At 38.0% G+C, this 12,844-nt stretch overlaps 1 protein-coding gene across 40 annotated transcripts in view; it reads left to right on the top strand.

Moving 5' to 3' along the window:
* Window positions 1-12,844, top strand: part of LOC144294164 (uncharacterized) — a 165,034-nt gene that overhangs the window by 26,636 nt on the left and 125,554 nt on the right. For 13 of the 40 annotated variants that reach the window (XR_013361591.1, XR_013361590.1, XR_013361563.1 and 10 more), the window contains 3 exons: window positions 326-509; window positions 2,314-2,404; window positions 4,630-4,738. The exons of 8 other annotated variants lie outside the window; for them this stretch is intronic. Coding sequence is in view for 7 of the 32 variants with exons in the window: in XM_077865913.1 (XP_077722039.1) it covers window positions 2,314-2,404; window positions 4,630-4,738 (200 nt within the window). In the remaining 25 variants the exon portion in view is untranslated. The remainder of the gene's footprint in view (window positions 1-325; window positions 510-2,313; window positions 2,405-4,629; window positions 4,739-12,844) is intronic. 19 more of the 40 variants (XR_013361555.1, XR_013361556.1, XR_013361557.1 and 16 more) reach the window with 3 other exon arrangements.

Genomic DNA, 12,844 nt, shown 5'->3' on the forward strand with positions numbered 1-12,844 from the left:
AATCTCTGGCCGGAAGAAAAATTCCTTTCAGAAAACTTTGACTGAAATATAGAAGCAGTTTTTAAGTTACAAGCCTTTGAAAAGAAGTGTAGGTTCTCCAGCTTTCTAAAAAAAATCAGTTCTATCTGGTATTTTATATAAATATAGTCCGATATGAATATAGTCTGATATAAAACTCCAAATCTGCATTTATTTTATTGTACTCACTTGAAGAGCAGTGGGTAACATTTTTGGTGAAATTTAACTTATTACTTTTTTTAATTGAAATTCCTGAGCATTGCACCCCTCAGGTGATGCTATTTGCTGCTTTGTCCTATATTTGCAGGAATAAAAATGGCAGAATCGTTATCCTGAACCAATTCCCTAGATGTCCCCTGTGCAACATTTGTAAAGAAATCACTTGGCATCTCATAGAGGCTCGATAATGACTTAAATTATGATTAGCCAGAACAGCCAGTAAAGGGGTGATTCGAGGATGCCTATTAGGACCTTCTGCTCCTAAATACCAGGTGTGCTATTTCTTCTTATTATAACTTAAGTCCTTTGCATGCTGAGGACCTCAGAGAGGTTTTTGCAGTCATTCGTGGATGTTCAGACCTCTGGGAAGTACTCACTATTTTTTTTTTACATTTTTTTAAATTTTTATTTATTTATGATAGTCACACAGAGAGAGAGAGGCAGAGACATAGGCAGAAGGAGAAGCAGGCTCCATGTAGGCTCCATGCACCAGGAGCCCGACGTGGGATTCGATCCCGGGTCTCCAGGATCGCGCCCTGGGCCAAAGGCAGGCGCCAAACCGCTCGCCACCCAGGGATCCTGGAAGTACTCACTATTAAGAGCTAAAACCACATTAACGAGAATCCTATAAGAGTGATAGATTAGTCCTGTTTTGAGGAGCTTGGTACATAGAGATTATATTCATTTAAATCTTGATGATGAAAGTTCTTCAGTCAATGGAGGTAATGAAGGATGCTCTTACAGAGGAAGTGAAATATCCAAACAAACTCTGTTCCCAGGGAAACCACAGTATGCAAACAACATGGACATGTTTGTCAGAATGGTGGAGATGGGTTTACAAATGAGACAAGGGGTCCTGTAAACCAGCTAAGAAACCTGGGTTCATCCATAGTCCTTCAGCGGTAATGGAAGTATCTATGGAGGAAAATGATGACATATTTGAATTTGGAAAGTGCATTCCAACCTGGAAAAATCGGGAAGAGTAGATCAGCAACAAAAATCATGGGAGAAAGAAAACCTATCAAGAAATTTGTAATATGAGGGATCCCTGGGTGGCGCAGCGGTTTGGCGCCTGCCTTTGGCCTAGGGCGTGATCCTGGAGACCCAGGATCGAATCCCACATCGGGCTCCCGGTGCATGGAGCCTGCTTCTCCCTCTGCCTGTGTCTCTACCTCTCTGTCTCTCTGTCTCTCTCTCTCTCTCTCTCTCTCTGTGACTATCATACATAAATAAAAAAAAAATTAAAAAAAAAAAAAACAAAAAAACCAAAGCCCCTGCAAAACCTTTAAAAAAAAATTGTAATATGAATGGGAAGGAATGGAGTTAATATCCTCTGGAAATAAAGAATATGATGTGGTCAAAGATGATTTGAAGATTTTATATGGGTAGAAAAGCAAAATTGCAGAGATAATTTTTAGTATGTTTATTGAGCAGTAATAATAAAGTGCTATAGAATTCTGTACTTACCTTCCATATCAAACTGGCTTGTCCTATCAAACTTCATTTGTCCTTCAGGTTGCTAGATCTTAAATGCTTTGATTTTTAGACATGAGTATCTGGTACTTCCTAGAACTTTTCCATGAATGTTAACTTCTATTCATGTGTCTACTAAATAGTACCTATTGGAAGAAATGGTACCATAGGACAGATAAAAGACAGGTTTTCAGAAACTATTTATTGAATAGATTGACTAGGAAATAATAACAATAAGCATCACCACCATGGCAATGTCTTTATTATACAGTTTATAGAATACATCTCACATGCATTATCATCTCATGGGATTGTATGTGAGCCAGGTAATTTTGTAGTTGGGAAAACTTCAGAATAGTTAAGAAACGTTCTCAGTGTAGGAGTGATGATGATACGGGCTCTGGTTTTGCCTCTCCATCTTGTTCATGCCTGCCCAATGACTTCTCTGGGGGCCATGTGTTCTGAACCTCATGTGGGTTAATGAATGCTCTGACCAAAATGTGGGGATGCTTGTTCTGATCTTCTCCAAGGTAGTGCATAGATGGCACCGTTTTAGACAACTACCTTGTGACCTTACCACCATGCCCTTTGCTCTATATGTAGGCTGGGGATTATGGCTGGGACTTGGCAGAGGATGGAGGAGCAGAATTGTGTAGCTGCATGGATCATTCACCAGCCCAATTCCCTCTTGTCAGTAAGTTACTCTGAATAAATGTTTGTATAAACAGTATGGAGTGGCTTCCCTCATTTTTGGTCTCAAAGTGCCTTCTCAATATGAAGGACACTTTACTGACTCTCTTCCAACTTCTAACACCCAAGATCACAGAGCCTGCAAATCTAAGGGGTGAGATGAGAATCACATTTTCCAGGTTTCCATTATACTAACTACTTCACCAACTAATGTTAAAACTGATGCTGAGGATTCAGTAATATTTACAGCATATTTCAGCATCAACTGAGTAGTCTAGCATTGTTTGGGGGTATTTCTCATTGAATATTTTTATGCAGTATTTCTTACTAATGGCCCATGTTTCATGCTTCTTCCCTAGAAATGTTACCCCTTATAGTAATATCAACAGTCAATTTGTCTTTGTTTTTACTTTTCATTAATCTAACTTAGGTGAATTTGTTATTATCAATTAATTTGGCAGAGCTATTTCCACTGTCTCCATGGATTCTCAGATAGCAAGTTTATAATTCTCATAATCATATACTGACATTTCTTTGTCACAATATCAATTAATCTTCTGAAAATCACAGTACTATAAAAAAATACAATCCTAAAAGCTAGGTTTATTTGCAAACACATTGAGATGAATAATAATGAACAGTGACATAATAGTTTCACCTAACATTATTTTAAAAAGGATAATAGTAATACACACTATCATGAAACATCAAAGGAAGGAGCAATTAGGGATGAATAGGTTAATTGGAAGTGACAATTTGATTTTAAAAGAGGAGCAAGTTTATCAGGTAGATAAAAGGGGAAGGGCACTGCAGGCAAGGAAGAGATGATGACAAAGGTACATTAGACACAAAATGGCATGGCAACTGTGAAAGCCGCTTATAGTTGATTATACCTGAAGTGAAGCAAGGGAGCAATTGAGACTATAGACTTGGCTGTCCAATAGAATCTAGTGCCATATGTTTATTTGAATGAAATAAAATTAGGGCAGCCCAGGTGGCTCAGCGGTTTATCGCCACCTTCAGTCCAGGGCCTGATCCTGGAGACCCGGGATTAAGTCCCACATCAGGTTCCCTGCATGGAGCCTGCTTCTCCCTCTGCCTGTGTCTCTGCCTCTCTCTGTCTCTCTCTCTGTGTCTCCAATGAATAAATAAAACCTTAAAAAAAATTAAAATTCCATTTCTCAGTCACAGTAGCCACATTCCAAATGCTCAATGGCCATTTGGCTAGTGGCTACCATATTGGATAGAATAGTAATAGAACATTTCCATTATTGTAGAAAGTTCTTTGGTACATCTCTAGTAATGGACAATGGCCAAGTGACAGCTTTGTAAGCTCATTAATAGTGTGAATGAAGACTAAAGGAATAGCAAATGAGAATGTGAAATTTTGTTTTTTTTTTTAATTTTTTTTTTTTTTTTTTTTTTTTTTTATTTATGATAGTCACAGAGAGAGAGAGAGAGGCAGAGACACAGGCAGAGGGAGAAGCAGGCTCCATGCACTGGGAGCCCGATGTGGGATTCGATCCCGGGTCTCCAGGATCGCGCCCTGGGCCAAAGGCAGGCGCCAAACTGCTGCGCCACCCAGGGATCCCCGAGAATGTGAAATTTTGAACCACCTCATCAATCCCATCTTAAACACACTATTTTATCTCCCTCATATTTATCCAGATTTACTTAACCTACTATGTATATTTTTATAGCATTGTAAATGCACTGGAGCTTTAATTTTAACATACAAATGCAAAAATCTAGTCATTATAAATAAAACCCATAGAGAACATAATTTCTTACCAAAGTTATTTATTATAAACACAAACGCACAAGTTTCCAGAGGAACAAAATTAACTGATTCATATCATATAATTAGTAAGTGGGACCATCAAATGAAGACTTTGTTTCCTCCCTCACAATGAAGACCTGGGTGCACAAGATCATAATGCATCTTTGGACCTGGATTTTGAAATTTGAGGGTTATGACAAATTTCAATTGCCTCTGCCCTCATTTCCAGGATATTTAACATTCCATTCCATCCCTCATTCCAGGGATTTAACAATAATAATGTAGTAGAATCTCAACATCTATGCACCCCAAATAATTAGATTATGTGAATCCTGAAAACCTGGTATCTGGTTCAGGAATAAGGTGTGTTCTGTGAGCTCTGGGAAGGTTTTATTTTCTCTCCAATGAAAGAAGCACAAGACAAAAGTGACTAATTTTTGTTCTACTAGGTATGCTAATATGCACCTCTTGGAACTTCTATGCTCCGATAATGCAGCCAACACAGGAGAATGGCAGAAGAGCAGAGCTGGAGGCCTTCCCTTCCTTCCACTTCTGGAGGTACTTGCCTCATTCAGTGAGATAAGGACTCTATTTTTGTTTATAACCAACAATTATAATTAATTTTGTGTACTTAAGAAAAGACATAGTACTATAGATTTTTCCTCCCTAGGGCCACATATATCTTTAAGTACACATAACATACAACCCAAAGGGAAGGAGATTGGAATCAAACTGGAATCAGTCAGAAAAATAGATGTGCACAAAGGCATAGAGGTTAGGAAGCTTGGTATATTCAAGGAATGCTCAGGGTTCATTAGTTTTCAGGGATGAATAATTATGGCACAGTCATGGTAGGTAAAGATAGGTGGGCAAGGGGAAAGTAGGAATAGATTCTGAAAGCCCTTGGTTGGCATACCATGACTGAGTTCATTTGTTTGTTTGTTTGTTTTTTTTAAAGATTTGATTTTTATTTGAGAGAGAGAGAGAGAAAGAGAGTGAGAGAGCATGAGCATTCAGGGAGGAGCAGAGAGAGAAGCAGAGTCTTTGCTGAGCAAGGATCCCAATGTTGGGCTCAACTTAGACCTTGGGATCATGACCTGAGCCAAAGGCAGATGCTTAACTGACTGAGCCACCCAGGTGCCCCAAGACTGTAGACCTTATCCCAGAAGTAAAAGCATGAACTCTATCAACAATCTCTGAAGATGGTCATGTACCTCCCATTTGAGTAGCACTCATGGATGCCTTGCTAGAGTAAGTATTCAGGCTGAATTCCTTGTTTAATAATAATATACCCTTAATTACAACATATTGTAATTTTCTGCATATATTGTTTTAAATGTTTGTATTAAGACATCCTACTATAATATTAGGAAATAGAGGTGGTGATTTGTAAGATAAGTGGGAGAAGAACTGCTAAATCCCAAATGGATTCTGTAAAGGTCAGTTTATCTTTGCAATTCTCAAAAGGGTTAGAAATTCAAAAGCTCCTACATCCTCACGAGAAACAGTAATGATAAAGTAAAAGACTAGACGGACCTATTATTTTAGATAGAAAAGATAGCAGGATTAACTCCATGCTCTTTTGGTTCATGACTTCCAACTTTAGAAAGGACACCAACAAAACCTCAGGCAAAGAGCACACACAGTTATCACCGAAATGTAGGTATTGAGATGTGAGTAAAAAGATCTAATTCATTTGAAAAATTATTCCTGCTTGCGTGTGGGTATACTTCTAGCTTTTAGACACATTTTCACAGTATAAGGAAAATGCTGGCCTCGGTGTATGCTTTAAGCAGGAAGTGTTCCTGTCTCTTGCATTTATGCTATTACTTAGTCATCACTAATATGGGTATGGGTTTTAAAAAGCACTTTCGGTCTGCTGTGCTAATAATTTTGTTGTTTGTGAACAAAAGAGTGAATTTTTCAGACAGTACATTTGAAGCTTAAGAGATACAGTCTTTGGCTATGAAGCCAAGGCTTTTCTTGAAAAAGCTCAGGCTCATTATTACCTAAATGCTACCTGTTCAATAGTTCCGATATGCTCAGCATTATGTAAGATGTTATGGGGGGACACCAGAATATAATTAAAGGATAGTGAGTGGGATAGTGCCCCCACTCCCAAATTCACATCCACTGGGAGCCCCAGATTGTGACATAATTTGAAAATAGGACTTTTGCAGATATAATTAGTTAAGTTTAAATATGGTCATACTATAGTCCTAAATATTCAATGACCAGCATCTTTATAAGAGAAAGGAGACAGAGACTTGGAAGCAGAAATCCGAAGGATACACACAGAGGGGAGAAGTCCATGTAAAGACTGAGATAGAGATTGGAGTGATGTAGCTACAAACTGTGTCAAGAATGTCAAGAATTGCTGGCAATCACCAGAAGTTAGGAAGGAAACGTGCGGCAGATTATCCCTCAGAACCTCCAGATGGAACCCACCCTACTGACACCTTGATTTGGGATTTCTGGGCCACCAGACTGTCAGAGGATACACTTGCAACATTTTAAGACATCCAGTTTGTAGTAATTTGCCATGTTAACCTTAGGAAACTGGTAGAGAAAGTAATCAGAATCTGCAGGATTCATGTTATAGGTCATCATGTTTATGCCAGACCGTCTGTTGTTCACTAAATACTCATAGGGAGTTCTACTCTTGCTTCACAGATGAAAGAACCAAGACTCAAAGAGGTCAATGCATCACTCTCTTAGCAAAAGATGGTCAGAGCCTTTGTTTCTTCTGTTAAGCTTATCACCTTAAATGCCTTGTGCATAAATGTATTAATCTTAAAAGTGCTGATGCTTTAGGGTTGTTCAGAGAACAACTTATGAATGGCTGGGGTATGAGAAGGCTTCCTCTATGAGGAAATGGAGCTAAGTGGAGGGCTTTGAGATTTCAGGAGAATTTGGACGATAGACAGGTCCAAAAAGCTTTTAATGGGCAAAGCTGTTCAAATTCTGAGTCCAGTTCTATGGTCTAAGCAGTCAAATGCTGATGCATCGGCTGAATTAAACCTTTTCTGTATAGGACTGCATCTATGGTGTTTCACAGATGAGGTACAGAGAAATGGTATATAATTACCTGTTCTAATTCTTATGGTCACCCTGTGGCATAGGAGTCTCCTCTCTCATAGCATGAAAAAGGAAATGAGTCTCTTAAAGCTTAATTGATTTTTCTTCAAAGTCACATAACTAGAAATCGAGGACAGGGAATTAAATCCCAGTTGTTTCTGACTCCAAAGTCCATGCATTCCAACTATGCAATAGTAGAATGATTCTTCCTCCTCCCTTCGCCATTCCTTCCCTTCTTCTCTTCCTTTGAATTTACTTAGTATTTTCAGAATAGAAACAGCACCAGTTAGAACAGAAAACTGTATAAGACACAAATCTCAGTGGGAGCACAGCATATTCACGTCTTTCTGAACATAAGAAGGTTGTAAAACCCAAATATCTGCATGCATTTGGTAGGAGGAACAAGGAATATTAATTACAACTGTGGGAATGCTATGGCTTTTTGGAGGGGTCTTGCTCTTCAGCTTTGAGCAACACAAGAGTCAATGGTAATTGCTCATTTATCTCTGTCCTGCTAAGCTGACAGTTCCTGTGACACGGTTTCTGTCATCACTATTGCTATACACTTGGCTTCTGGCTGTGTGCCTGGCACATAGCATGTGGGCAGTAAATGTTTTCTTGAATGAATGATTATGTAGCATGATAGATAATCCATGTTCCTGTAGTCCTTACTGATTATTATCCTTCAAGCAGTTTATAATACACATGAAGCATCGAAGCTAAGACCCATAATTAAAATGGAGTTCTTCATGCAAACAAGTTTTACTAAAAGATTATTAAGTTATATTTAGTATTTACAGGTTTGGTAAAAATCTAATTTTCTTAAAAAAATAAATAAAATGGTCAACCTCTTTCTACTTTGATGTGATTGTCCTAAATATCAGGGTTCTCTTGCTTTCTTTTCACTTCTCTTCCAGTGTATTAGCAGTCTAGACATAACTCACAGTTAATAGGGAACACCTCAGTATACATGTATAAAAGGAAAAAAAAAAAAAAAGAAGAAACCTAGTTAAGAAGCCATACAACCTTTCTACTAAATCCTTAATTCTTTTTTTAATGATTAATTTATACAATCCAGAATGTAAACACATTTAGAAAGTTTTCTGATAATTTAAATCAGAGCTCATCAGAATAATTGTATTCCCATCATGTGTTTAGGAATCAGTCTTCCCAAACAGTATTGTATTAAGATAATGAGACAATATGCATATGCAAATTGCTCAAATCAAAAATTATGTTCCTGGACACATTAAACGGGAGATATTAGATATAATGATGATTTGACATACAAAATATCTTCATCTACTCAGAAAAATCATGCAAAAAGATACCACCATCACAACCTATGTTGCTTATTATCTACTGAGAAAGTGCTAGAGAAAATGAACCACAATGCCAGTGGCTTTATTTTACATTATGAAAAATATAAAGCAGTATTCTTTTTGCAATTTTGATGTGGAAAACTCCCAAATCCTTTCTTCTGCCAGTGGATCAAAATGCCAAGTGTACTGAAAGTCAATTGTGCCCTGATCCCACATGAAAGCTGCCAGGAATCAAGACAGATCCATAGGTCAGTTTCCCCTTCTCTCTCCTAACTCCTCTTCTGCAGTGTTCTGCATTATTTCTCTAGATCTCTTGTTGTAAGTTGAATCTTAGGAAACATTTCTTTGTATCAGTCTGCTTATTTACCTAAGCAGCCACCTGGTCCCCTTAGATTCTTTTGGTCTTCTGGGGGACATGGTTAACATAGTATGGCATCCCCTGGGGCATCACAAGTTGTTTCTAGGAGTGGACTGAGGCCCCCTTGGCCTTCTTCCATCCACACTGCTTTGCACAGGCTAAGGAAGAAGCCAGTTTCCTGTGGAGAAATATTTTCTCACATATAGGGGAGATGTGTCAGGAAAATGGCCTCCCAGTAACTGAAAAGAAAAGGAAGATTTTTTTTTTTTCCCAAGCCTATTTTGTTCCAGACATTGTTCAAGGACGTCAGCAAAACTCAGGAAGTAGGTATTATTATCTCTGTTTTTCAGATGAGCCGGTAATTTGCTCAAGGTCATAAAGATAAGTAGAAGGTGTAGAATTTAAACTTGAATTTATCTGTCCTCAAAACTCTTTCCACCATACGTACTGACCCAGGAATATACCTCCAGTCAGGGCAAAGCAAGCAGTTCCACATCAAGAATCTTACAATAGTTATATGACTTGGAATAAGAGAACCATAGTACTGGTGGGGAGCTTAATAATTACTTAGTCCAGTCCTCCCCTTTACAGATGAACACTGTGGCTCTAAAAGGTTGAGTGTTTCCAGTAAGGTCAGATGTTAACGAATATAATTCCCATCATCTGATCAGTTTGATATTTGCTGTTATAAACTGATTATTTGTGCATGTGCCCTGCCCCTACTCCACCCCCAAATTCATGTGGGGGAAAACTAACCACCCATGTGAAGGTATTAAAATGTGGGGCTTTTGGGAGGTGATTAGTAGGTCATAAAACAGAGCCCCCGCCCTGAATGCGATTAGCACCATTATAAAAGAGACCCCAAAGAGCTCCCTTTACCCTTCTGCCAAGGGAGGACAAAGAGAGAAGACCGGTGGCCATTTATGAACTAGGAAATGGGCCTTCACCAAACACAAAATCTGTTGGTGCGTGGATTTTGGATTTCCCAGACTCCAGAACTGTGAGAAATAAATTTCTGTCATTTATATATTACCCAGTTTATTGCATTTGTTATAGCTGCTTGACTGGATTGAAACACTCATCCTAATGATATTCTATCTTTCACTTGACAGTTTGGTTTACTTTGATGTCATTTATTTTTTTTTCCTTCATTTTTTTATTACCTTTTCTTATCCTCTATTTCAATTGATCATCTTCACTGATGAAAGAAACAAAAATTTGTGTTCACCAATTCTCCTATTTATGACCATGTCTAATTTTCTAAGAATTCCTTAGAAAAAATGCACTTGAGATTACCATGAATTCAAATGAATGAGAACAAATATCAGAACTATTTGAAGCTTAATTCAAAATTGTGAAGTTTTCTACTTTCAACTTCTTTTGAACTGATTTTAAAATGTCATTAATGTTCTTACCACTTGCCAGTCAGCAGGTTTGCAACTTGCCAGTTTGCCTCTGCTCAAGTCTTAAAAATAAACAAACAAAAAGCAAGCAAAAAAAAAGTCAATAAAATAAAATTGCATAGCTGCCTGACAGACAGACGGCTTCAGTGTTATCTTCAAGTCAATTCTGTCTGAAGATGCATTACATTTTCCCTTGTTAGCCAATTGTCTGCCATCTTGGGAATAGTTAGCAATCTACCCATCACTATGCCTGGGCTACATAAAAATGGGAATGCTTGTAAAGGTCTTTTATTTTGCTCCCAAATGATGAGAGGAAACAAATGCTTGTTGTTTCTCTTAATGGAACTTGAGTGAGTGATATTAAAAATGGAATACAGTTAAGGATATATTCAAATATATCTCACAGGGAATTATAAAAATCTTATTCTCCATTTTGATACTGGTTTTTTGAAAAGGGTTTTTGTTTTGATATTTTACCTCAGTGCATTTATCGCTCACTCTGAACATTCTTGCTGACCTGGGATTGCATTTGGAGAAATTAAAAACAGGCAGAACACATTCCAGAGATAGAAGTGTTATGAACACCTTGCACAAAAGTTAGTTCCAAATTGGAAAATAAAGTCCAAATCCATAGTCATCACTGTTTGTCACCTTACTATGTGACTCAGTGTCTCCTTTTCAATGGATAGGGAGAAGTCCTACAGCCAACTGTGGTGGTTCCTATAGAACACCACTGTGTTCTTCAGTACAGGTGGAATTGGGAAGAGATGAGTAGAAGTTGAAGAGCAGGGAGACAGGAGTTATGGCAAGGCTGAGGTCATATCAATAAGAAATACGTCTGATTCATCATTAAATAATGACTTTTATGAAGCATTGGCTTAGATCAATTGTCCTAGAAGCAAAGCCCAAGATGAGAATTTTTTTGTAGAAGTGATGTATTTGGGGGAGAAATAGATGAAAAAAGCAGAATAGGTAAGGGGTAGACGCTAAGAAGTGATGTGGTCTTCACTAGGGATTGGCTTTAAGCTGATCTTATAAGGAGCTCTGGTCCTGCAGCATCTAGTAGAGTGGCCACTAGCCACATATAGCAGTCAGGTGCTGGAGATGTGGTTAACTTGAGCTGAGATGTGCTGCAAATGTAAAATATATACCAGGTCATGGATACAGTACAAAAGAAAAGTAAAATATGTCATGGATAGTTTTTTATTGATTACAGGTTGAAATAATATAATTGTGGATTAACTAAAGTATATTATTACAAATTACACCCATTTGGTTTTACTTTTTAAATGTTTTTTTTTTTTAACTCTTATTTATTTATTCATGAGAGACACACATAGAGAGAGAGAGAAGCAGAGACACAGGCAGAGGGAGAAGCAGGCTCCATGCAGGGACCCCAAAGTGGGGCTTGATCCCGGGTCTCCAGGATCAGGCCCTGGGTTGAAGGCGGCGCTAAACCGCTGAGCCACCTGGGCTGCCCAATTGGTTTTACTTTTTAAATCTGACTACCAGAAAATTTGTCGTATATGGTTTGCATTTACTTCTACTGTATAACACTGCTGTGGAATGATAATCTGGATTTATTTTAGTCTAGAAAGTCTGATACAGTCATGTAATACCTTCATCCTTGCTTCCTTCTTTCTCCCTCTTGAAGCTTAATTCAAAATTTCCTTTATTTCCTCCCAAATTCCCTAACCACAAATGTTACTGAACACCTAGCAAGGCAGGATTGTTTTCCAGCTTTCTTCCACGAGTGACACACAGGCCTGTGATCTCATCATTCAAACACCCAGGCAAACATATCCATAAATGCACTACACTAAGCACGACTACAAAATGCTCCTGACAGCTTGGTGGTGGGAAGAGATATTGGCAGCAGCTCTTCAAAATAAGCAGCTTATCCAAAGTCCAAAAACACATTATCAACTGACTTCCAAATGCTACCATTTTTTCATCTGCAGGCCCATTTTGTTGATGGTGGGTGAGTTATTGTTGCAGGATATTTAAACAAAAAGGACCTCACCACATTCCGTTTCTGAAGCAATGCGATTTGCAGGCATCCAGAGGACACTTAAATATTCAGTAACAGCAGCCAAAAGCCAAATGATATACTGTAAAATTCATATTTATGTTATATCACATTACACTGCAATTTATACCACCATTTCTACCCCAGACTCATTTCTCAGGAATGTGTGAAATACGTTGGTGCATGCTCATTTTCTAGAAGTGCTTGATAACTGTACTAAATTCTTGCTGGAAACTTTTTATGACATAGGCTCATCTTCATCATTATCACCACCGTGTCACCACTGATAATGTTTTGCAACTTTTGTTGCAAATCTGTATTAGGTAAATGTAGGATACTTAAATCTGTATTAGGTATCATAGATGATTTATAATGTTGGACACTTGCATAAAAAGACAAACATTCATGTGGCAAATAAAATCAATAGTTTAGTCATTTTCTATCTACTTTGGCAAATTTTAGCTCAAAAGAATT

This window comes from Canis aureus, chromosome 22 (assembly GCF_053574225.1).
Source record: "Canis aureus isolate CA01 chromosome 22, VMU_Caureus_v.1.0, whole genome shotgun sequence".
NCBI classification, from domain to species: domain Eukaryota; kingdom Metazoa; phylum Chordata; class Mammalia; order Carnivora; family Canidae; genus Canis; species Canis aureus.